Source organism: Schistocerca americana, chromosome 1, assembly GCF_021461395.2.
Source record: "Schistocerca americana isolate TAMUIC-IGC-003095 chromosome 1, iqSchAmer2.1, whole genome shotgun sequence".
Classification (NCBI taxonomy): Eukaryota; Metazoa; Arthropoda; class Insecta; order Orthoptera; family Acrididae; genus Schistocerca; species Schistocerca americana.
The window spans coordinates 893,548,250-893,576,026 of record NC_060119.1 but is presented as its reverse complement, the minus strand read 5'-3'; the positions used below and the strand labels follow the sequence as shown (position 1 = coordinate 893,576,026).

The 27,777-nt window shown below is 38.8% G+C and overlaps 1 protein-coding gene across 1 annotated transcript in view; it reads right to left on the bottom strand.

The window, feature by feature from the left end:
- The window catches only part of LOC124614612 (nucleosome-remodeling factor subunit NURF301), a 298,073-nt gene that overhangs the window by 29,563 nt on the left and 240,733 nt on the right, over positions 1-27,777 (bottom strand). The window contains exons 28-34 of the mRNA XM_047142958.1: positions 25,702-25,851; positions 24,111-24,449; positions 18,430-18,769; positions 16,001-16,212; positions 13,030-13,267; positions 1,567-1,840; positions 547-751 (exon numbers count right to left, since the gene is read on the bottom strand). Of these exons, the coding sequence (XP_046998914.1) occupies positions 547-751; positions 1,567-1,840; positions 13,030-13,267; positions 16,001-16,212; positions 18,430-18,769; positions 24,111-24,449; positions 25,702-25,851 (1,758 nt within the window). The remainder of the gene's footprint in view (positions 1-546; positions 752-1,566; positions 1,841-13,029; positions 13,268-16,000; positions 16,213-18,429; positions 18,770-24,110; positions 24,450-25,701; positions 25,852-27,777) is intronic.

Sequence of the window (27,777 nt, the reverse complement as noted above, 5' to 3'; positions counted from 1 at the left end):
AGGTAGGAAATTGACAGTAATGGGTCGTAGGGTACAACAGTGTGATGTATATGTGCCTAGCTTATGTCTGTCAAAAGCCACATTCACATATCAAATGAGATCTATTCACTGACAATATATCTCAGGCTATTTTTTGCTCTCAGCTTTTTAAATGACAATTTTTTAAATTGTATTCTGCTACTAAAGAGTACTGCATGGGTGCATCTGATTTATGGTGACCATTACACCATAACCCTTCCCCAACTACTTTATGGTGCTATTACAGTGATATGGCATTGTCTTCTACTAACATGAGACTAACAAATCAAATTCATTTACAAAACACATACGACAATTTGACACACAATGAACTGCATGACTTGGTCCTGGTCTTACATACACGTAGTTGTGCCAGAGAAGAGTATGAGCAAAACATCTAGAAAAGAAGATACATCCCATAAACTGAGGAATGATACCCTAACAACCACTAACCACCATACAACACTCTTCACATGTATAAGGCAACAAAAGTATTTTTATTTAACCATTCTATGAATATGATATTACCTGTATTTCTATTTGAAGTTCCTTCTCTAACAAGGCACGCTTCTTTATCATATCCTTTTTAAGCAGCTCTTTGTGTCTAAAGAGCAAAACTTGGAGCTTTGTTAAAACTTGCTGTCGCCTCCTCTCTTCTTGAGATTCACGCCACTTTCCTGTACGTGATCGTGATACCGCTACTGGTTTCTCTTCACGTTCTTCTGTTGGCGATCTAAAGATGGAGATAGACCACTCAATTAAATAAAAAGAGAAACCTGAAGGATAATAACTTTTCACAATTTTAAAGAGCTATTAGGTAAATTAAATAACAAAGCACAATAAAGTCATTTATTACAAAGTTACTAACAAAGATACTGTTCTCTGAGACATATTATTAAACAGTACTCATAATGAATTATACTCAAAACCGAACTGCTATTCTTCAACAACAGAAAATAATGATCTGTAGGAATACGATCTTTCTTGATGGAACAGTAGGAGGGGGCAGACTGATGGATGAGGAGCATTGCTATTTCAATTCATGAGTGCAACAAGCACCAGATTTTAATACATGAACACAGTGAAAGAAAATGGAACAAGCTTATAAATAGCATAACAGAAAACATTCATTTGTTTCAATAAATTCAACAATTTGCACTTACTACAAGAACAGGCTGGTACTCTGAAAAAACACTATCTTTTAGTTATGTTATTGTAGATGTAACAGGCACATCATTCACTATTTAGATGTCTGGTTGTCAGGCAGAAGCCTCCAGTGCTTGTTTGAAAAGTCAGTGTTCTAAGATAGTACCACAGATAAACCCTACAGTAAAAGCGCAATATAAGGATTTTTGTTGAAACTAGCTAACTTCCTCTAGCATTCTCAGTCAGTCAAACACTATAGCTTCATAAGTGAACAGTATTATCTGGAGACTCTATTGGAATCTGCTGAATAAGTTTGTGTGTGTTGTTTTACAAAGAGTCTTGTGTTACAGTTTATAAACTCTTCAATTCATTTCAAAACCTGTAGTAAGAACTGAGGCTTACTTGGACTCCTTTTCAAGCTTTGGCACTTTCCTTTTGGGAGACTCCCATTCTTCTTTGGCATCTGAAGCCTCAACAGCTGACACTGTCCCAACAGAAGGTAATGGTCTTTTCTTTGAATTTACTCTGTTTGCTACAGAACTATTTATCACATTCACAGGTGGTGTATCAGTTGGTTTGTCATGTTTCATTTGACGTTCCTGGTACCGCTGCAGCTGCAAGAGTTTCTCTTCTATGTCCGGATTCAGGTTTTCTTGTTTCAGTGCAGTTTTTATTGCTAGAAAATTAAAGGTATTTACCATTAAAAAATGGAAGAATAATACAGTGTAAAATGGAACGACTGCAATAATTTCAGTTTCCAACAGATTATAAATTATAATACCATCAGTCATAATGAATGGAAAAGAATTAATAAAAAGAAGGTTCTCTTTTTTTCGATGTCTATGAAAAACAACAATATAACAAAAAAACACACACAATTTATATATATATACAAAGTTTTTTGAAATAGGGAATGAATTAAAAAGAAAATAAAAAGTGCAAAAAGGAGACCACATAAAAAAGGGCAAGCGAAACAAATGGAAGAAAGTATGTATGCAAAAAGAAAGAAATTTGAAAATTTTGAATTCATAATTTCAATTTGTAAATGTTGAGTAGTATGTGTAGCCTATGCAGGAGAGTATGCCAGCTTGAAAAATTAAGATCGCAAAGTTTTGCACGGAATCAAACTGAAGAGTAATGAGATAATTGATAGTTGGTGTTAAGAGCTGCACCCTTTTTAAGACTGAAGTCAGGTGAAAGGTATGCTCGGTTAAAGGAAGTCCCTATAGCTAAGGGATCACCTTCCGAGGATGTATTGTTTCCAAGTAGAGAAGGAATTAGCATATTTCATCAAAATATAAAAGGTATAAGAGATAACGTTAGTGGACTGCTGATAGATGTAGACTGAAATTATTGGTATATCAGAGCACCACTTAAATAATTTGACAATTCAGAGGCTTCCTTTACCAGGATACAGATCCTCGTAGAGTAGGGGAGTGTCTACATACGTAAGAAACAATATTCCATTTGAGTCCATAGACATATCATGACACTGCACTGAGCAGATATTTGAATGATGTGCAGGGGCAGTTGAATTTAGTGAAACTAAGCTTCTAATTGTTGTTGTTTATAGGCCCCTTGACTCTGACTTCAGAGCATTTCTACTCAAGCTAGAGAGGGTTCTTGATTCACTTTGTAGGTAGTACCAGAAATTACTTATATGTGGTGACTTCAATATTAACTTATATGTTGTGACTTAAATATTAATTTTGTATATGATGGTGCAAGAAAAAGGATGTTGGTGGGTCTCCTAAATTCATATGATCTGATGCAGACTGTGTTGTTTCCACCTATGGTGCAAGGGAACAGTAGCACAGCCATAGAGAATATTTTTATTCATTCTTCACTACTAGATGGGCATTCGGTTAGTAAAAGTGTGAATGGCCTTTCAGACCATGATGCACAAATTTTAGCACTAAAAGGCTTTTGTACTCAAACCAATGTCATATTTAATTACAAACTATGTAGGAAAGTTAATCAGCAATAGAGAGTTTTTTAAACCTTGTCAAGGATCAAGAGTGGCAAGATGTTTACAGTGCCGATAACATAGATGGTAAGTACAATGCTTTCCTTAACACATTTCTCATGCTCTTTGAGAGTTGCTTTCCATTAGAAAGTTCTAAATGGGGTACTAGCAGTAATACGCAGCCTGGGTGCCTTACAAGTGGGTTAAGGATATCTTGTAGAATAAAGTGCGAATTATATCAAAATGTTAGAAGTAGTTACAATCAAGCTACAGTAGCCCATTACAAACAGTATTGTTAGGTGCTTAAAAATGCTATTCGGAAGGCAAAGAGTTTGTGGTATGAAAATAGAATAGCTAATTCACAGGATAAAATTAAAACCATATAGTCAGTTGTGAAGGAAGTGTCTGGTCAGCAGAACAAGGTCGACAATATAAAGTCAGTTCACAGTAAAAATGTTTCTGTTACTGACAAATCAGATATAGGTACAGTATTTAACAATCATTTTCTGGGCACTGCTGGTGAATTAAATAAAAATCTAGTTTCTGCAGGAAATCATGTAACTTTCTTGCCAAACGCCTTTCCGTGATTGATGTATGAAATACTCCTCTGTGATACAGATAAGGGGGAGATTGAGTCAATAATTAAATCACTGGAGACTAAGGACTCTCATGGTTATGATAGAGTGTCTGACAGAATATTAAAGTACTGTGCTGCACATGTTAGCCCTGTATTTAACCATATCTGTAATTTTTCCTTTAGGAATGTTCAGTTTCCTGAGCAATTAAAGTACTAAAGCCGCTTTATAAAAAGGGAGAAAGGGATAATGTACATAAATTTAGACATATTTCTATGCCATCAGTGTTTGCAAAAGTTATTGAAAAGGTTGGGTATGTAAGGATAACTGATCATTTTATATCACACGATTTGCTATCAAATGTACTGTTCGGCTTTAGAAGTTGTTTGACAACTGAATATGATATATTCTCTTTTCTCTGTGAGGTACTGGATGGGATAAAGGTTTCAAACGCTTGTCATATTTTTTGATTTAACTAAGGCATTTGATTGTGTTGATCACAAAATATTGCCCTCGAAGTTGGACCATTATGGAATATGGGGAGTAGCTCACAATTGGTTCACCTCTTACTTTAGCAACAGGCAGCAAAAGGTCATTATTCACAATGTTGATAACGGCTGTGATGTGGGGTCTGAGTGGGGTACTGTAAAGTGTGTTTGGGGGGGGGGGGGGGGGGGGGGGTGCACCCCAGGGATCAGTGTTGGGGCTTTCCTTACTTAAATAAATGATATGCCCTCTAGTATTACGGGTAACTCTAAAATATTTCTGTTTGCTGATGACACTAACTTGGTGGTAAAGGATGTTGTGTGCAACATTGGCTCGGTTTCAAATGGTGCAGTACATGACTGGTGCAGTACATGACCTAAGTTCATGGCTTGTAGAAAATAAACTAACGCTAAATCACAGTAAGACTCAGTTTTTACAGTTTCTAACACACAATTCAACAAAACCTGACATTTTAATTTCACAGAACGGGCATATGATTAGTGAAACTGAACAGTTAAAATTTCTAGGTGTTCAGATAGACAGTAAGCCGTCGTGGAAAGCCCACGTTCAGGATCTTGTTCAAAGACTTAATACTGCCATTTTTACTATTCGAGCAGTATCAGAAGTGAGTTATCGTTCGCTTATGTTGTATGATATTATATTTTGGGGGTAACTCTTCCCTTTCTAAAAGGATATTTTTGGCTTAGAAATGGGCTATTCGGGCAATAAATGGTCTAAGTTCACGAACGTCTTGTCGACCCCTGTTCACAAGTCTGGGTATTTTGAGAAAGATGATGAAACTTACCAAACAAAAGCGCTGGCAGGTCGATAGACACACAAACAAACACAAACATACACACAAAATTCTAGCTTTCGCAACCAATGGTTGCCTCGTCAGGAAAGAGGGAAGGAGAAGGAATTCCTGACGAGGCAACCATTGGTTGCGAAAGCTAGAATTTTGTGTGTATGTTTGTGTGTCTATCGACCTGCCAGCGCTTTTGTTTGGTAAGTTTCATCATCTTTCTTTTTAGACATATTTTTCCCACGTGGAATGTTTCCCTCTAATATATATATATATATATATATATATATATATATATATATATATATATATATATATATACCTTACTGTCATTTCTTGTTAACAATATTAGCTTATTCCCAAGAATAAGCAGCTTTCACTTGGTTAATACTCGGCAGAAATTGGATCGGACTTCTTTAACTCTTGTGCCAAAAGGTGTGCAGTATACTGCTGCATCCATTTTCAATAAGCTACCACTCGAATTCAAAAATCTTAGCAGTAATCCACACACTTTCAAATCAAAACTGAAGAGTTTCCTCATGGGTCACTACTCCTGTTCTGTTGAGGAGTTCTTGAAAAATTAAGCTGATTCTTACTGTATTGTTGATTGTGTTTACTTAAACTTATGGACTGACTTTTTTGGGTTCATAAACATTTATTTTTATCTGTTATTACTTTTATCTCGTAACTTCATGTACTGACACGTTTCGTGACCTTGGAGTGTTGCTCCTCAATTTCGTCCTATGGAACTTGACATGTAAATAAACAAATAAACCAATATGACATATGGGTTATATGCAGAATTACTGAATGTGACTCTGCATAGCATGTAATACATAAAAAGGAAATATTCTGAAAGATGGCTTGTTACATAACATACAGAAATGGACGCATTTCATAGTATCAGCATATCAAAGTCAGTTAAGAGATGGGGGGAAACAATGAGACAAATGCAAATTTGCATGGTCTAGGCAAACAACTGGTTATCAATCCTGACAGCCTACATTGTATACAGCTACAAGGTGTGCATGATTTAAGCGAGAAAAAGATTTGTGAACAAACTTTTACAAGACAAAATTCTTGTACAACACATTCTCAGCCTTCTTATGGTGTCGAATGTTGAGAAAAAACTTGTACTTTTGATGTATCACCAGAATCAACTGCCTGTCACGTCTATGTGTATGCAATTGTAATACAGAAATAATAATAATGGCTATGATGATTACATCAATATCTGCAGTGGAGGGAACCTCCCTGAGAATATAAATAATTCTATGTATGTCTATGTAGCCACCAGCATTAAGAACCTACTTGAAGATGGAGCTAATAGTGTAATAACAGTATCAATTTCAATTGGTGCTGCACATTCTGATTTTAATGGCCCTTTGATTAAATAGAATGCACAGGGCAAAATTACTACTTCAAACTTAATTTTATGCCTACTTGAAAGGTTGAGTTTCTCAATTGCATACTGACATAAATTTCAGTATTTTTGTGGTGATTAGTGTTCCATGGTTAAAGGAAAAACTGACTTGGCCTACAGAACAATAAAACAAAACTTTGCTAAACGGAAAGTAAAATCTTCAGGAACTATAAAGAACAAAGAGGGCAAGGTACTATTTGGATATGACACGCTGAAGAGATGGCAAGAATACATTGAAGAGCTATATCAAGGAGACCCTCTAACAGATAATATGATAGAATTAAGCGAAGAAGTAGAGAAAGAAGAACTAGGGGACACAATTCTGAAAGATGAATTTGAAAAAGCACTAAAAGAACTACCAGATAAGAAAGCGGCAGGTGTTGATGATATACCTTCTGAACTAATTAAGAAATCAGGAGACAAAATGAAAGCTACATTACTGCAACTCATACAGAAAATATACAAAACAGGTGAAGTTCCTGAAGACTATCAGAAATGCATCATATTCCCCATACCTAAGAAAGCATCTACTATGGACTGTGAAAACCATCGAACACTCAGTCTTCTTTCACACGCATCAAAAATTCTAATAAGAATAATTTTGAAAAGAGTTGAAAACCAATTGAATAGCACTCTAAGTGAAGACCAATTCGGTTTTAGAAGCGGTGTAGGGACGAGGGAAGCAATCTTATCTTTAAGACTAATAATTGAGAAACAAATTTCCAAAAACAAACAAGTATTTATAGCCTTCGTAGACCTCGAAAAGGCATTTGACAATGTTGTATGGCCAGAAATGTTTAGAATTCTGAAGAAGGCTGGTCTGAAATATAATGATAGAAGGATAATCTTTAAAATATACCAAAATGAAACAGCCTTAGTTAAGAAGGAAAACAAAGAAGAAACAGCAAGAATAAGGAAAGGAGTGAGACAGGGATGCCCACTATCTCCAGTAATTTTCAACGCATATATCCAAGAAGCAATAGACAAAATAAGAGAGAATATTGAAGTAGGAATAAAACTTAACGGAATGAAAATAGATATGTTGCGATATGCAGATGATATCGCCATAATTACAGAAAGGAAAGAAGATTTAGAAGCCGCACTCAATGAAATGGAAAACACCTTAAAAGAACAGTATGGAATGAAAATAAATAAGAAAAAGACTAAAGTGATGGTGAGTGGCGCCCTGAACTACAATGAACCCATACGAATAACAATAAAGGGAGAGAAACTAGGGCAGGTTACAGAATTTAACTACTTAGGTAGCAAAATAACAGCAGATGGAAGGAGCAAAAGTGACATTAAAAACAGAATACAACTTGCCAAAATAGCATTCAATGGAAAAAGAAACTTACTGACGAGTAGAAATGTTAGTTTAGACGTAAGAAAGAGAGTCATGAAAACCTATGTGTGGAGTACAGCCCTTTACGGATGTGAAACTTGGACTAGTGGAAAAGAAGAAAAGAGAAGATTAGAGGCATTCGAAATGTGGTGCTACCGGAGAATGGAAAAAATCAGCTGGCGAGACAAGGCTACAAACGAAGATGTCCTCAGAAGAGTGAAAGAAAACAGATCTCTTTGGCGAAATATACAGAAAAGAAGAATAACCTTCATAGGTCACATTTTACGGCATAACAACTTCATTAAGAGAATATTAGAAGGAATCATTGAAGGAAGAACTCGCCGAGGACGACCTAGATTAAGCTACATTCAACAAGTAATAAATGACATCGGGTGCCAGACCTATGCAGATATGAAGAAGAAAGTTGACAAAAGAACGGAATGGCGTGCTGCTGCCAACCAACCTGTGGGTTGATAACCGAAGAAGAAGAAGAAGTGTTCCACTCTGTGCACTGACACAGTTTGTATAAACTGCCTCATTTGAGGTGCTCTGCAACAAATACAGTAATTTACCAGGCACAACAACTCTTTAATCTTGATAGAAAATTGTGGTAATTTCTTGTCTTACAGGAATCTGGTAGAAATTTGAGGTAATGCCTTGTACAGAAAGGAGAGCTGTATTTGATATGAAAAGTCAGTCAGTCAATCAGGACTTCAAGCAATCAATAAAAAGTAACTGTTGATAAAAGCTTCTTTTTCTACTCAAATCTGATGTGTCACAAACACTGAAAATATTTTATACTTTTCAATTCTGCATTTAACAATTTACATTACACCAACAAAAAATTCCACGATAAGCTAATACAGGTTGATACAGATACAAACACACTTCAAATTTCTTGTTTAAAACCTGAGCGAGGGGCATTTTACATTAAGTAGCATGAGTTTTTATTGTATGTTCCAATGTCATCAAGGTTTTGAAAGCTTCGTCCCTTTCAGTGAATCAAATCAATTTGAGGTCTTCTTCCCTCAAAATGCTTAGTATGTCTCAAAGGCCATTTTCCCCAACCAATGGGAAGAGGTGGAAGGCAGTTTCTAATGACAGGATTAGATGTGGTTGGTCACATGAGCTACACAAGACCTACCTGTGACCTCCAAGCCTTTGAAATGCACAGATTTCACACAAAATGAAAGTGTGTTTAATGATAATGTGCTTGTGTCAAGAATATGACTAAATGAATCATTAGGCAACATTAGGCCCTCAAATTCTGCACTGCAGCGAACAATTCAAGTAAGGGGGCTTACAAACATAGGGAAACATGACTAGAACATATATTTCTGAGTGTCTAAAAAATACAAAGGTGGAAGAAGTCAATGACAAACAACAGGGCAGATGTCAGAGGCTGATCTAACCCAATGAAATTGTAGACAAAGTGTGAGTAACTTCAAAATGTGCTCGTTGATTAAGTGATGTGCTGTCTGTAGGCTTTTGTCTCAGGATCTTGGGCCAACATCTGTTAAACACTTTTTCTGATGTTTCATCAGCACAGATGGCTGACGTCATCAAAGATTCATCCTATATTGCAGGTAGTGGACTGGAGTGGAGACCGCATCTGGAGATGACATGTATTTGTCGTGCCAAAGTCTGAGGGCCTTTCCCTGCTCATTATTGCTGTGGTTCTGTCCTTGTTACCTGCAACAGTTATTCACTTCAGTGTGGGAATACAGCATCAATTTAACTTAATGTTTCTGAATTTCAATGGACACTCTGAACAATTGAGGTTGGTTAACTCTTCTCCACAGCAAGAACCTCCCTGTTAGCAAATTTTATTGCATGGTTGGTCTCATGCAGTGTGGCCAATTTTTTACCTGTCCCAACATGCAATACCATTAATGTTCCATGATCCTGGTATTCATGGATGGCCTGTTCAATAATTTTCCACGTGTATGTGGTATGTGGTACACCCATGACATTGTTAGTATGTCTCTTTTTTCCCTTGCTGATCTGAGACACACTCTCATCTTCTTAGTTGTTTTATATATAGTTTTTATGTCAAGTTTGATTAATATCCAGCCAATTCTCTCCATCACCCAGCGGAGGTAAGGCAGAAAGTCCTTACCTGGCATTTCTTCTTCTGGTATGTCACTTTGCAAGGTGTTAGGTTTTGTGACACTTCTTACTTAATTGGCAAAGTACTGACTGTTTCTCAGAATGCATTCAAAGTGAGGGATAATGGGTACTCTATCAGTTAAAGAAACAGTGTCCTAACACCCAGCAAAATGACAAGTCAGATGAAGAAATGTTGGGTGCAGCCATTCTGCCATACATCATCCCCAGAGTGATGGACAGATCAGCCGTATAACGTGCAAACACAGTTTACGGAATATTTACAAACTGGCCAAGAACATAGATCACCAATGGGCAAAAGGGATCTGGAGGTGTCTGTGTTACGATGACTGTATGATCTGTCTGTACCACGATCATCAAACATAAATGATACAGCAGGCTGGAACAGGTGGAAAAATGGTCGTGGCAGAGCACATGCTGAGTGAGACTGACCACATAATAAAACTTTCCGACACATGGGTTCTCACTGCAGACAAGAATTATCATGCTATTTTGCCCTGAGAGGCGATTGGAATTCAGAAATGTGGTACAAGCTTTTATGAGAAAGAAGGCAGCCGTAAGATAAACATATCCTTGAGTCTCACGTTGCAGGTAATAAAGGAAGAACCAAGAGGTAATGACCAGGATCTGATTTGATACATAAGCAGAAGGAAGTGTGTGTGTGTTTGTGTGTGTGTGTGAGATTATTTTACCTAAATTTGTTGGAATTTTTCAACATCGTCATTATATTGTGGGCAGAGAGAGAAATAATGAATTTTTCTTAGTTGTACAGTCCAGAGACCAAAAGTAGTATTTTTCAACAGCACATAAGTAGGGATAGGGAAATTTTGTAAAACCGATAACATAAAAAATAACACGAAATTGGTGTTTTTTTTTTTTGTGAAATAATATGAAATCAGAGGTTTTTATGAAAGATCATGAAATCAGTGACTTTTACAAAATACTAAGAAATTTCTCATTTTCCCCTATAAAACTTATTTTAAATCTGAGAATAGCAATTTACCAATATTTGTAACTGAGAGTGAAAGGAAACATCGAAATTGGATTTTTTCCCCCCAGGGCTGACATTCGTCTATAATCTTAAAATGACAGTTCTTTTCTTGTAGAACTGATTACCTGTATGATATGACATCAAAAATAGCATCAAAATTGGAAAAACATAACACCCAAGTTGGAAAAAAAAACACCAAAACTGGGAACAAAATAATGCCACTGCATGGTGCTTGCTGACACCATGTAGGGGCATAGCGTGAGTGTGGGTTTTCTAGCTCGTCAAGGGATAAGTCTGAAAGCCAGCAAGTTTTCCATCCTTTCAACATGCCTATTGACAACTAAATGCTCCTACTTTTCTGTGAGCAGTCTCCTTTAATCCTAAAGTATTTAGATTCTACAAAAACCTTCCTACAACATTTATTAAGTACTTCTCCTTGATGAAATAAATCTATAGAATTAACTTCTTGTACCAGAAAAAAGGTGCACCCCACCCGTAATCTATGTGCGCTTCACAAACAATGAATGTAACTTTCATACAAAAGATTTCAAATGTTTGAGAATCAGGTTCTACTACGTCAGGAGGTAGAGTGCTGAGTCACTAATTTTGAGGGATCTGACAGTCGACCACACTCATTCGAAGTATTGTTCTCTCAGAAGAGGATATTACTGGTCAAATTCTGTGTAAACCAATAGTACATATTAAAATGGCAAATGGGAGATTGTGGCGGGCAGGTCATATTCTACAAAATATTAACTCCCTGTACATCTATAATACTGGACAAACTCTATATAAACCAATAGCAGATACTCAAATAGAAAAAGGGAGAGGAGGAAAAGGGGGAGGAGGCTGAGGCCTGTCCAGAAACTGTCACTGAGGAGCTCTAACAACAGAGTTGTATTTTGTCCTCATTTCTTTACTATGAAAACCAGACATAAAATGACAACAACCTAAGTAGATAGAATCTAATCTACTCTGCTGCCTATCTGACTCAAAATACTTCAGCTGTTATTACAAATTCCTAAAGCACATTTCTTTTAACAATATTACAGCTAAAGTAACAAGACCATCACATGAAATAATGCTCCATTAAGCATATGAATTATATGGCTGCCACAGTAGCAACTGGACTTTCTTTCCTAATCCCCACCCCCTATCCAGCATTGGGCTGGTTAACTGCAAAAATTATTACATTCATCATCATCATCTTGGACAGTTTCCAGCCACTGGCTGGGTCTGTCGGGAACACAAGCCTCTCCATCGTGTTCTGTCTTTCCACCATTCCCCCTCTTCCACCTTCGTCCAGTTCTCTGCTCTTCTCGTCACACATTCCTTCACTCCCTTCACCCATCTATCTCTTGGTCTTCCTCTGGGCCTCTTCCCCTCCAGTTGCAGATCAAACATCCTCTTTGGAATTCTTCCCTCATCCATTCTCTTCATGTGTCCATACCACTGCAGTCTTGATTTTTCTATCCTGTCCTGTACTGGTTCCTCCTTTAGTCTTTCCCTCACATTATTACATTGCCAAGGCAAATACAGATTGCAATCCTCTACCATCAAATTATGAGACCTGACAATCAACTGCATATTACTTACAAAATCAAATAAGTACTACACTCAACCTGACAAAACACGCTATTGAAAAAAATATTTTCATTATCTAGTAGATTTTTGCTAATGAATGTATAATATTTAACTATTCATACTTTCAGAAAGAGTGTGGGAGAAAATGATCCTATGATCCTTCTACATGCAGGAATTCTCTTCAACAAATGACTTTACACAAAAAATTAATCATTCTCTTCAATTTTCTGGGATAACATTTCAGTGAGTAATACCCTTCCAAACTCTGACTTCCCCTACATTTTTACACTACTAAAACTGAAGTTTCTATTCCAAACCCCCTCCACTACCATACTAAAATATTTTACTTCTCTGGTGGAATTCTCTACCTTCCAACGTGCCCCTTTGCACCTACAAAACACAGATGTTAATCTGTTTTTCCAACTCGCTAGCTTCCAGAGAACACAAGGGCAGGAATATCTTGTAAAGATAATAATTTGGAAAAAATGGGTAATGCAAAGGCAACTGAGTGTTCTGGAATCAAGTGTACAAATTTGTTGGATTGCATTCAGCACTGGCACCCCACTCACTCTGCTGAATGTAGTCTGATGTTAAGATGAACTTGTTGGGAGACGTGGCCTGCGTGTTCGCACCTATGCTGGCTCCTGTTGTGCCGCCACCTGCCGGGACGTCTCCAGCTTGCTGAGCATCTGAGACGAACTCCTGCTGATGGTCCTCTTGCTGCTGCTGTATTCCATTCACTGTTTCTTCAGATATCTGGCTATCTTCCTCAGTGGTCTCATACTGTTCTTCTCCTGCCCCAGAGATCTGTAGGGAAGAATTTGATTTCGCCATAGTCTATTGATGTAATTTACATTACAGTGGGTATTACAATAAAAAGATGTATATTCAAACATCTACGTACTTCTGGCAGCAATTTATTTCATCAAACTCACTCTCTCTCTCTCTCGATTACTGATAGTGGTTGCAGCCAATGAAATACATGTTTCACACATAAAGAAAGAAGAAGCAAGAAATCATACTTATTATGTATTGAAACTTGAACTGCAGGAAGTGCTTCATAACCTAAATTTTCCATGTCATTCTTGCCCCGTGTCATCCTTGATGTGTAACAATATGAAAAAAGCAGTACCTGGAAATACTTGCCATATTATCACAAATCCATATCCATTATTAACTGTATGAAGCTGACAATCCACACTTTTTTGAGTAGCATGCTCATCATCTATAAACCTGATATATTTATGGAATAATGATGAGATATGAATCAGTAGACTATGTTTCTCTTTTCCAACCACTGATGGAGTATGTTGCCTACACTTTGCAGTATTTTCATGCTGCTGACAAATTCTTCATGGTGATCCAAGATTCGGAAACAATCACTGGTTGCCCACTCTTTGCAATATTGTCATGTTGTTGACAAATTCTTAGTGATCAAATGTTTGGAAACAATCACTGACATACGGCCGTTCAGTTTATATACACCACCTGACAAAAAAAGAGTGAATATCCAGAAGGGTAGGAGGAAAGGAAATTAACTGTCATCGGTTGTTTCAGCGATTACAAAATTGAGTCAAATGTACAAAGAGCTTGGTAGTATGAGCCACCATATCAGTATGAGGCCTGCTGGCCTGGATGCATGCATTGACTCAGTTGGGAACAGTGTCACAAAGTCATTGTATCCTCTCTTGAGGCAAACTGGACCAACTGCTGCAACTGGTCCTTACTATTCTGGATAATGGCACTGGGACGGAGCTGACGTCTGAGCTGGCCCCACACATGTTTTATCAGGGACACAACCGGGGATCTTCCTGCTTACAGGAGCACCTCAACGTTAAGCAGACAGTTCACAGAGACATGTGCCATGCGTGTATGGCCATTGTCCAGTTGAAAAATGGTACCATGATACTGCCCCATTTAAGGTACAATTTGAGAATGGAGGATGCCAATGATGTACCATTGTGCCATAAGAGTTCCTTCAATCAATACCAGCTGTGACCTGAAATCATAATCAGTAGAATGCATGGGATGGTAATTCACTTTTCACACAGCAGCTAGTCTCTGGCCAACAGTGCATGATAACACAGAATGTTGCAGCCAGTCCATTACTTTCTCGCAGATGACAGGTGCACATGTGAAGAGGTCATGATGCGGTTGGTGCACAACACAGAAATCCTCCCTCCATGACGGTCAGATATAGTTGACTGGAGCCTTGATGACGAGTATGACTGCCCTCACATATTCGTGCCACTGTCCATCCAAAGGCCCCAGAAATCTGGATACTGCAGAAACCGAGCACCCAGTCAAATAGTGACTCTCAAAAAGGCCCCTTTCAAACTGTTAGGTGCTGATGATGCTGTCTGACAAGTACACAGCACATCTGTCCCCTCCACAGTGATCACTCAACATCTGATGCTGCTTGTGCTCTTTATGTATCCTGCTAAGTGTGGTAGCACCACTAAACATGAACAACACTATGCATTCTGGTGGATATTTCGTCTGTAACAGAGAATTGCAACTCTTAATAGTTTATATACCCACCGATTGTATGCACATGTAGGAAGTTACACTAACATCAGATGATGTCATTTGATTGCTTCACCTTCACCACCACCACCACCACCACCACCACCACCACCACCTCCTTCTTCTCCTCCTCCTCCTACTACTACTCATTCCATCCCATCCCCTCCCCCAGACTGTGTACAGTGTATCCAGTTGTAATGGTAGAAGCAAGTTGTTTAAGACCCTGGTCAGGATCACACTTCTGTCAAATTTGTTTCTTTCAAACACTTCAAATTTTATATTGCCAAAACAAGGAGAATTGTTGTTTGTATACAGCTACTCTTTACAAGTAGATTTCTAGCCAAGAGTAGTGGGTTCATAGATTCAACATTGTGGAAGACATTCCACTCCACATGGCAAGAGATAATTGAGCGTTTAAGTGCATCTTCCATGACAAATCACAGTGCCATGATATTGTTTACATTTAATTTGCAACTTCACTGATTTGCAGCAGTGTTAAGCAGCTATGACTTTTAGTCCATATTCAGCCAGCCTTTCGCACTTCACGTTTGAAGGCTGTCGACAGTACTGCTAGCTGACAGGAATCTTCTTCTGCTGTACTGAGCATAGTTTCAATGAACCATGCTCTACCAATCTACTTTGATTGAAAGTCAAGTGCATCTCATACATGTAAATTATGACATACAAGTCATTTTACACTAATGATCCAGGATACAACTTCATAAAGATGTTTAACCAAAGAACACAGAGAAAACCAATTTGATGTTTCCTACTAAATTGTCATTCTAAATATGAGGAACGTGTGTGACTATTACACTGTGTTTCATTCTGCTAATCTACAGTTTTGTGGTGAGCGATTTAAGTAGAACAAATTGAGAAAAGGTACGTAGGAGGAGGAGATGGTGGAAGAGGTATATAGTCATTTGGTCCTTTTCTAAAAATGATATGTAAGGTCATTCTATATGTTCATCAAGTCCAAATGTGAAAATCTCTGAAATTTCAATCACCAATTACCTGAGACAATTCTGGTTGTTTAACTTGTTGTACAACTACTTTTGGTGGTGATTTCTTTGGAGACACAACAGATGTTTTGGTGACTATTTCTTGATGTTCGTGCTGCTGTTGGAGCTGTTGCTGCTGTGTAGCAGTTGCAGACGGAGATGCTTGTACTGCCAGGTAGATTTTTGTGGGACCCAAGACACCTTGTTTCCCAGTTGTAGCTTGTGCTGAAAAGTAGAAAATAGACACGTTCATTAATTTTTTAACAACCATAAAATTCTTGCAGAAAGAGATTGCTAGTAAGACTTAGGCAGCACATACAGGACAAACAGGAGAGAACTCAATGCAGTGTGCCCCAAACATGGCTTGATACAAATGGCCTGATAATATGTGCAACTGATTTTATCTAACTAGGTAAAGAAATGTAGTGTGTGTCAAACAATACATCATGTTCTTATTTAATGACTAGTTTCGTGGCTGCCTAAAGGAAATGAAAGCAGAGAAAATTTTAACTCCATAGGATTTTGGTAAGAAGAGTACAGTTTGAAGATCTTGTAGGTGGTGGAACCATGAGAAATAAGTAATAACATGAAACAACGAAGGAAGTACAGAAAAAACATAAATGTAAAACTAAAAATTAAAGTTAACTGATGACTGACATGCAGAAAGGATATAATACAGAAGGGAAAAGTGTAATAAACAAATAAAATATAAATCAGAGCCTCGTTTTTCGCAACTACAGACATCTGTATAGCTCACAGCTTTTCACTATATTCTTTTCCTTTCTGTTGAATAACAATACAATGTGGATGGTATATATATAAAAAAAAACACATTTTAGCACTTTGAAAATCTTTCCATGTAAATACACAATCCCCAGTAGATTACTGTTCAAAATATATCTTTTTAATTCCAGACTTCAAAGAGTTCACAATGATGGGTGACAAACATTAAAAAAAAAGTTAAACGAATATGAAATGAGCATATTACAGAAGCCTCTGTTCATCATTTATGAATTACAGATTTTAGACTAAAATGTGACAGGTCCATCATAGAACACGAGCACTAAATACAACATATATATTTGACAGATTGTGCAAATCTGTTATAAATAAAGGATAGAAAAAAAGAAAGTGAAGATATTGTAAAAACAACAAGCAAGTTACATCTTTACGACTGATCTGTACCTGAAAATAACATGTGAAGATGATATTGTGAGAGTACAATGGTGTGATGCAGTTAATTAGTTAGCTAGTTTGTTACACATTTATAAATCATATTTATGATGTGGAACATGCCAGCAGAAAATGAACGCAAGTGTGTGCGCGCACACACGCGCGCTTACACACACACACACACCACCACCACCACCACCACCACCACCACCACCACCAAGCCTCCACCTCAAACACCTCTCAAATTGCCCAAAAGCCAAAAAACAGCAACTTTGCCATCACCCAAATTACCTGTGAAAAAGTCGTCACAAAATGATGCACACTCCCTCACAGCCATACCAATTACAATGATGTCAGTATTTACCTCACTCCTTGAAACTGAACCACAGCAAGTTCTGCTGCCAGCACAGCAGTTGCAATAAAGAGAAATTGAAGGACACTTCGCTTCTCAAAACATGGCTAGCAGTCTCTGAGAAATCACAATATTCAGAACCCAGGAGGCATTTGCTCTGAACCCGAAACAAATCTCCCCCCCCCCCCCCCCCCATACGGAAGCTTATTTCACATTCAAATATGGAAATATACAGTGTCAGGTAAGGAGGAAACAATGTCACACAACCACAATACTGGTATAAAAGGGCCACAAAGGAAATGTAGCTTTCCCTTCTTTCTGTGCTGTTGTGTGTGTTGAAAGATGGTTAGCATGGGAAAAAAAAAGACTCACAAACCAAGAGAAAGACATACTACTGCTTTATGGAGAATGCAGAAAGGACGCAAAGAAAACAGTTGTGTTGTTCGCACAAAGGTATCCCAACACATGGTGACTAACAGAATCAGTTCAGCAGATATGGAAAAAAAAAAAAAGGCGGTGGGGGGTTCACAGCAAGGGCACTGGAATACTATGCAGGGGTAAGAAGCAAGTATGCAATGAGCAAGGCAAATTAGTTGTTGCTCATAATCCGCATGGTAGCTGCAGACAAAGTGTGAGTGCCTCTGGAGTAAGTCTGTGCAAAAGTGCGAGAGCCTAAAAGTTCAGAATACCACATATGAATACAACAAGTAATGACTTCCACTGGAGGCAATATAAATTATTATTATTATTATTACTGTTATTATTATTATTATTTATAAAACAAGAATTATTATGGTAAATAAAGTTTAGTCAAATGATGACTGCATTTTAAATTAGAGAGGAGTAGGGAGACACAGTAAGTATTGTATGCTTTACAAAATGTGTGAAAAGCATATGAAACTAGGTCATTTTCTTACCTTTCAATAGCTGCTGCTTGACCTGCTGCTGAACTACAGCCAGTTGCTGTGGTGTAAACTCAGCACCTTGTAATCCTTGAAGTACTATTCGTGGTCCCTGCTGTGTCTGAATGACTTGCGCTGTCACACACTTTACTATGGTACCTGGCGGATGTGCTATTTGTGAACCTGGATCTCCAGAGCTTACATCACCATCCCCTGGTGCTGCTGCAACAGCTTTCTGCTGCACTGGCTGAACACCCGTGACTTGATTCTGTGGTGTAGCTGGTGAAGGTAGCTTCTTGGACGCCACATCATCCACGGCTGCAGTCTGGGGCACAGCAACTTGCTGTACTACAGTCTGTCAATTTTCAATACGTGACTATCAGACAACTACTTTTTCAGAAGCACGTTAATGTTGTTATTACATCTATACCCTGTCAGACCATATAGAATCAAAACTAGAAGTTACATTCAACAAATTATGAAAATCAGATACCATTATGAAAATTTCAATTACTGAAAGAGAACTTTGCAAGCGAGAAATCACTAACACCTTTAAAATACTGGTTGGAAGAAGCTTTTGAGTAAGTATTTAGAGGAAGTATTTACACAACTGTCACATTAAACCTTTTTCAATGGTTTCTTTTCAGATTGTATCTGATTTCATGCAAATTTACTTCCTTCCCTTTCATTTTGAAATGTGAATTTGCTCTCAAATTTAACATTTCTATCCATCATTTAAAGCAAATATGATTTATTAAGTTAAGAAATTGCAAACCTTTCTTTTTCAAAACATCTCTTTGAGAATAGTATTACAAGTTGTGGTAACTTCCAAATAGTAAAGTATAAAGATCAATGGGATTCTGTACGGGACCAGCTGGAAGTTACTCAACTTAAGGAAATCATGTAGATACTGAACTGACACAAAATGAGGCAATGGCCAACATTCCTCAACAAATTCTCACGTACCTTCAAAAATACAAAAGTTAAGGAAAATAAATATTACAAAAAATAAGGGAGGAAAGAGAGAAGGAAAGGAAGTGTTGGAGTTTAATATCTCATCAATAGTAATGCCATTGGAGATGGAATATAAGCTTAAATTTAACAAGGATAAGGCAGGAAATGTGTTGTAGGAACCATCTGGCATTAATCTAAACTGACTTTAGAAAAACCACAGAAGTCTCTAGTGTAGATCTGAAATCCATTTGTCCCAGACATGAGTTCAGAGTGCTAACTATGCTACTGCACTACATACTGTAGTAGTTCAAAGGATTGATGTAACAAAAATCTGAAACTGGAGAAGAGTGAAATTCATCTCATCAATTCTCAAATTCATTGCACTCCTTGAATTCTGCATGAGTTTCAGCTGGTGAAAATCTGAAGAGGACTGTGAGTCTATGAAGGGATAGGATAATTACTAAGAAAGGACAAAACATTTAAGTGAGTAGAGAAAGATCACAAGAAGTGCTACAATAAAAGAGCGAATACCATATAACGTTGTTCACGAATGTACCACTACAAAAACAGCACACGTGACAACAGAAGAGGTAGCAACAGTGTGGTCACCCAAGGGACTATGTTGAAAAAAGGGAGGGACTCAGCGAACAGGTCAGGAAGAAAAGAAAGCCCAAGTGAAATAAAAGCATAATCGACAGAATGGGGAAAATACTCCACAGTATAGGTATCTAAAAGTGTAAATAATGGTAACAATAATGATTTTTGAACAAGAAGAGAGAGAATTACAATGATTAGGCCATAGTGAACGTTTTGAGAATGTAATACAAATTCCTACTTCCTTGCAAAATTCTTTTATACACTCCTGGAAATTGAAATAAGAACACCGTGAATTCATTGTCCCAGGAAGGGGAAACTTTATTGACACATTCCTGGGGTCAGATACATCACATGATCACACTGACAGAACCACAGGCACATAGACACAGGCAACAGAGCATGCACAATGTCGGCACTAGTACAGTGTATATCCACCTTTCGCAGCAATGCAGGCTGCTATTCTCCCATGGAGACGATCGTAGAGATGCTGGATGTAGTCCTGTGGAACGGCTTGCCATGCCATTTCCACCTGGCGCCTCAGTTGGACCAGCGTTCGTGCTGGACGTGCAGACCGCGTGAGACGACGTTTCATCCAGTCCCAAACATGCTCAATGGGGGACAGATCCGGAGATCTTGCTGGCCAGGGTAGTTGACTTACACCTTCTAGAGCACGTTGGGTGGCACGGGATACATGCGGACGTGCATTGTCCTGTTGGAACAGCATGTTCCCTTGCCGGTCTAGGAATGGTAGAACGATGGGTTCGATGACTGTTTGGATGTACCGTGCACTATTCAGTGTCCCCTCGACGATCACCAGTGGTGTACGGCCAGTGTAGGAGATCGCTCCCCACACCATGATGCCGGGTGTTGGCCCTGTGTGCCTCGGTCGTATGCAGTCCTGATTGTGGCGCTCACCTGCACAGCGCCAAACACGCATACGACCATCATTGGCACCAAGGCAGAAGCGACTCTCATCGCTGAAAACGACACGTCTCCATTCGTCCCTCCATTCACGCCTGTCGTGACACCACTGGAGGCGGGCTGCACGATGTTGGGGCGTGAGCGGAAGACGGCCTAACGGTGTGCGGGACCGTAGCCCAGCTTCATGGAGACGGTTGCGAATGGTCCTCGCCGATACCCCAGGAGCAACAGTGTCCCTAATTTGCTGGGAAGTGGCAGTGCGGTCCCCTACGGCACTGCGTAGGATCCTACGGTCTTGGCGTGCATCCGTGCGTCGCTGCGGTCCGGTCCCAGGTCGACGGGCACGTGCACCTTCCGCCGACCACTGGCGACAACATCGATGTACTGTGGAGACCTCACGCCCCACGTGTTGAGCAATTCGGCGGTACGTCCACCCGGCCTCCCGCATGCCCACTATACGCCCTCGCTCAAAGTCCGTCAACTGCACATACGGTTCACGTCCACGCTGTCGCGGCATGCTACCAGTGTTAAAGACTGCGATGGAGCTCCGTATGCCACGGCAAACTGGCTGACACTGACGGCGGCGGTGCACAAATGCTGCGCAGCTAGCGCCATTCGACGGCCAACACCGCGGTTCCTGGTGTGTCCGCTGTGCCGTGCGTGTGATCAGTGCTTGTACAGCCCTCTCGCAGTGTCCGGAGCAAGTATGGTGGGTCTGACACACCGGTGTCAATGTGTTCTTTTTTCCATTTCCAGGAGTGTATGTCAAAAGTATTCTGCTTCAAGCATCTTTATAAGTCCATTTAGTAAATGCACAATGATATGCCAGCTATCAAAGTTGTCAGAAATGTGTGTGTGTGTGTGTGTGTGTGTGTGTGTGTGTGTGTGTGTGTGTGTGAGAGAGAGAGAGAGAGAGAGAGAGAGAGAGAGAGAGAGAGAGGGAGGGAGGGAGGGAGGGAGGGAGAGAGCAGTTGCATTTTTACTAGTGAAACCAAATCTCAAGCTGGCAAATTAAGGCGCCATTCTCTGGTTATTGTCCTAATTTCTTTGCAGCACTTTTTCCATTGCTTGTAATAAAGAAAGCAACATTACCTCATGCTCATTTTCATTTCCTCTTCCTTTTGTTACTATCTCCTGAAAAGACTGGAATGTTTATTCATTCCTTGATCAAACTGGTGCAATAAAATTTCAGCAGCAGCCAGGACAATTTATATTGAATTTGACTTGCTGATAACTGTCAAAAGTGTGGCACCAACTGACTACAAATACACTCATGTAAAATATTCAAAGGGCTAATTAACTAATGTCAAGAAACCGCTGAATGTGTTCAACAGTACAATGGGCAACTTTGTACATTATTCTTTAAACAAAAAATGTGTCCCACCCCCCAGCACACACACACATATCCATCCACACATATACAGACACAAGCAGACATATTTAAAGACCTTTAAATATGTCTGCTTGTGTCTGTATATGTGTGGATATGTCTGGATATGTGTGTGTGTGCGAGTGTATACCCGTCCTTTTTTCCCCCTAAGGTAAGTCTTTCCGCTCCCGGGATTGGAATGACTCCTTACCCTCTCCCTTAAAACCCACATCCTTTCGTCTTTCCCTCTCCTTCCATCTTTCCTGATGAGGCAACAGTTTGTTGCGAAAGCTTGAATTTTGTGTGTATGTTTGTGCTTCCCTCTTTCCTGATGAGGCAACAGTTTGTTGCGAAAGCTTGAATTTTGTGTGTATGTTTGTGTGTCTGTCGACCTGCCAGCACTTTCATTTGGTAAGTCACATCATCTTTGTTTTTAGATATATTTTTTTCCTATATATATATATATATATATATATATATATATATATATATATATATATATATATATATATATATATATATTTCCCTACGTGGAATGTTTCCCTCTATTATAACCATTCCAAACTTAGAAAAATAACTTAAGTCCACCTTTAAGTATTGGTCCTTTAAAGTGTTGCAAATTGCAGTGCATAAATCCACAATGAGTTTTGAAATGGTGGGCAGTGCTATTCTGTGGCTAAAAACCAGACTCTTAGAAGATTCTCCCATAACAAGGAAACGTAATGTTACAACCAGCCTGCAGTGTTACAGGGCATTTACAGGTATTTTATTCGTGATCTAGGCTGGTATGATCACAAAATGTATAAACATATGATTTAATTCTTACTTTCTAGAATGTGAGACAGCCTTCCTCATGACTGTGTCACACTTGCTAATTCCATCTTCTAACACAGACAGCAGCTTCTCGAAATTGGCCATGTCCACGTCCTCACGAAGCTCTGAAATTCATGTGGATCTTCGAGCCTCAGTTCTTTCATAAGCAGTGAATATAATCCCCTGCCTTTGTCCCTTCTTTTCAGCCACGATTGAACTCAACATCTGGCTTTTTGTTCTCTTTGTCATTCTGCCCTAATGCGAAGATTTACTGTCACTGCCAGGGCAATAGCTCCAAAAACAAGTGGGTCTTCCATGTGCAAAATGCTGTATAAATACATATATCTGTGTAACCAAGTGTCATAATATGAAACTAACTGTTGAGTCTGTACTTCAGAACAGTAGTAACCTACATACAAGAATAACAATTACTTAATAAATAATCATAAAAAAAATTTCTTATGAAATAGGAACATTGAGTCACATAAGTAATTCGAACGGATGACATTCCAATATGCCACACGGTCCCCCTTGTGTTTCGTGCGGTAGAACGAAAGGCTTTACCAGACATTTCTGTATGCGTTTTGCACGTTATCACTGTCTACTGCGCGCGTGCGCCTGGTATATCCTGTGTTGATGGTGTAATAGGTCAACGTGAACCAGCCTGCAGTAACAGATATGCATGTTTCGGACACTGGTGCATCGTGTAATGCGGGATTAACTGTTCCAAGCCCTGATTCAACTATTTGAAGTTATAATAAATCACATGAAAACTCATCAGTAATCAGTTCAATGCCACCAGCACATTGCTGAAACCTGCAGCTTTAGATTAGATGTGACGCAGCTACTGCACGTCTTTTTGGGAATTGCGACATGAACTAAAATACATATATTCACATACTTTGAAGAACAATGCTTTTATATTATATGAGCATTTGGCATTTTGTGACTGTTATTACATTACAATATTCTTTCTTTTTACAAGTGATAAGCATATACTTCAATTGCTAATAGCCAAATAGGATAAGTGTGCAGGCATTACCTGAACATTTTGTTGCCCTGCTGCAGCAACTGGTTTCAAAAGTAAATTGCTTGTAGTTGCAACAGGAACTTGTACAGCATTTACAGTTTGTGTAGCCTCTCCAGAGGTTACTGTTGTTCCCACCGTAGTATTTAAGGCAACTGCATTTCCTGTTACAACAACTGCATTGCTCTGTTGTAATGCAGTGGCAGAAGTCCCAGGAGGTGCAGTTCGAATTAAGACTTGCTGACCATTTATTGTAGCAAGTTGTGCTTTTCCAGATGCTAGCTGCTGGGCAAGGTTTGATCCAGCAACTACAAACTGGCCAGTACTGAGAAGTTGACCACCTGCTGTCATCACCTATTCATAGAGACAAAAATGGAAATATTATCTTTCCATATTAAATAACAGTGTGCCCAACCAAAAAGTATGCACTGCACGTATGCCTATCCACACACAAAGCCCCCCCCCCCAAACAACCTCCCCCCGGCAGCGCGTGCACGCGTTCAAACAAACACACACACACACACACACACACAGACAGAGAGAGAGAGAGAGAGAAAGAAATTAACAAATAATACAATTTTATTGATTGGCGACTCCATGTTGTCTTGTGCACTACGACCAGGTAACAGGTATACTTGAAAAAAGAGACAGCATTGGTCGTATATTTTTTACTATTGAAAAATCGATTTTCTGTCACTGAGTGACCATCTTCAGTGCTATATTGTATAACTTAAATTGGGATGCACTGTTGTCACTAAGCTTACGGCAATCACATAGCCGTAAGCTTAGTGACAACAGTGCATCCCAATTTAAGTTATACAATATAGCACTGAAGGTGGTCACTCAGTGACAGAAAATCGATTTTGCAATAGTAAAAAATATACGACCAATGCTGTCTCTTTTTTCAAATACAATTTTAACTACCATCACATCTTATAGACAGTGTCGGAAGGGTTAGGCAGCAAATGGTGCTGGCCGAATACCAGGTTTAACCTTTTGTGCTCCGTAATGCAAACAATAGGTGTCTCTGTGTGCCCTTACTTAAATCGCCACCAGTCAGTCAGTAAGCACGCCACAGAGAACTGCGCAAGTCTTGTTGTGGAAACAATACGGCCACTGGCCAACAATTAGGGTACACATTAAAAAAAAAAGTGTGCTTTCATTCAAATATATTTGTATAAGCATTACAATACAAAACTTTCATATACAAGCGCTAGTCACTGACTGGTCTGTGACAACATAATCCACTGACGAATCATCTTGCAGTTCACGTTGACCACAGGAGTTGTAGAGTATGAGGCAGAGTTTATTTAAAATGTTGAATAAATGTATCTCCTATATACGTAACATCTAAATGGTTCTATGACAAAAGATTCATTATGTTGGAAGTATTGTAATTTTATCTCTTTTCTTTTAACACATTATTGCAGTTAATTCTAAATTTCCTGTCGGAAAATAAGTATTTCCTTCAATTTTTTTAATATTTCGTGAAAGAGGAAGACAACGAGATGGAGGAGAAATTTGAGAAAGAACTGAAATATGAAATACTGACTAGAAATTTTCCATTTAACAATTTATAAGGGAGCGAATTTTTACAATACATTACCTGTGTTGGTGTCCCAACAACTTGATTACCACTAACAATGATCTGTCCAGGTGTGAATACTTGATTTCCACTGACAACTACAGTTCCCGGTTGGGCAGCAACCTTTTGCACAACTGGTGTTCCTCCAATTTGTTGCCTAATCATAACAGTCTGTAAGAACATACAATAAGCTATCAGAACAACAAAAATAAAGAAAACATAGTTATGGAGATGAACAAACTGTATGAGAAGGGTTCAATAAGTAATACAGCACACTTTTTTCTCAGCCAACTTAGGTTGACAAAATGTGGCATTTGTTGTGGGACATGATGGAATATTCCTATTTCAGCCCCTATAGTTTCATGAAGTACCAATAGCTGGCACCGTACATGGTCTTCAAAATGGGGTCTGTAAAGGAGATGCGTTTCAAGCAGAGAGCTGTCATTCAGTTTCTTTTGGCAGAAAACCAGAACATCACAGATAAACATAGGTGCCTGCAGAATGTCTACAGAGACTTTGCACTTAACAAAAGCACAGCGAGCTTTTGGGTGACGCATCTGTAATCCCTGCAACAAGGTCGTGCAAACCTGTCCAAACTCCCACATGCCAGCAAGCTGCATACAGCCTCAGGAAATTGAAGAAACGACTTCAGCATGTTCATCGCCACAAAAGTGCAAACAAACTTCCCCTTCTCCATGACAAAATGCAAGGCCTCACACAAATCTGTGCACCCGATAGGAGCTCAAAAGATGTCACTGGACTGTTCTTCTTCGTCCACCATTCAGCTGGGATCTTGCACCTTCAATTTCCATCTGTTTGGTCCAATGGAGGATGCTCTCCACACGAAGCAGTACAAGGGTGATGGGTAAGTTACTGATGGGGCAGGACGCTGGCTCCAGTGTCGAACAGTATAGTGTTACCATGTGAGCATACAGGTCCTCCAAGTAAGGTGGTGTAAGGTCATCACGTTGAACAGAGATTAAGTTGAAAAATAGGATTTTGTAGCCAAAGGAGTTGGGAACAATATGGTGTCTTGAAATCCTGAATAAAAGCAACCTGCTTTCAGAGAGAGAGAAAAAAAAAGTGTTGCATTACTTACCAAATGCCCCTCACACAAAAATAAAATTAAAGAAAGAAACACTTTCTCATATCACATTTTGTTTTTCATGAACAATTACATGCAACTATAAAGTGCTTAGCATGACTAAAGCAAGAAAATAATAAAAAGCATCAAAAAACAAGACTTTAGAAGCTGAAGAATATCAAATTTGTACACGATATTGTCCCCTACTTTCTGTCTTCGAGTTTATCTTAATGTGTGCATACATAAGTTAAAAGTGGTCAACAGAAAACAAGGCAGGTCAACAAATGAAAAGCTGTTCTGACTCTAGTCTCTTGTTTCTTGGTTATTTAGTGAAACTCTTGTTGCACATGTTGTCTGATTTGTAGCTTTCTGTATATGTATTTGGCTATGCCAAAATTATGGTAAAGTGGCAACTAGTAAACTACCTACCATGAAGGGCAAGTCCACTGTGAAACAGACACAAATGACCGATCACCATCTTCATTTACTTAGCATTCACAACTGAGGGATCTTACTTGAGATGAAATACAGTTCCCACTCATAGCAGGTAGTTGCAGTAAGAGTGATTTGCGGTAGCAGTCAAATAAAAATTAACTAGAATCAAGTGAATATGTATGTACTTGGAAGAAACAAGGAAGGATTTTATCATTGTACTTCTTTGGAGATTGCTCAGATTGTAAATGGGAAAACCCAAACTCAATATTTCATTTATCTCTCATCTGGCAAAGTGAAACGGCACAAATGGAATACTTATAAGGCACATGCAATAAAAATTTCTTCTATACATACAGCAATTTCAATGGTGAAAGATTCAGAAACAGCGGAATGGGCAAAATGCAACACTTCAAGTATAATTTTTCCAGAAATGTTTGTAATGTCTCACATATAAACACAGTCTGGCCTCAGCAGCCAGAAACTGTGGTCACGCAGGAGTGACTTGCGACTTGCATCTGCGTAACTGTGTGTGTGTGTGTGTGTGTGTGTGTGTGTGTAAGTTGTCTGTTTTTGACACA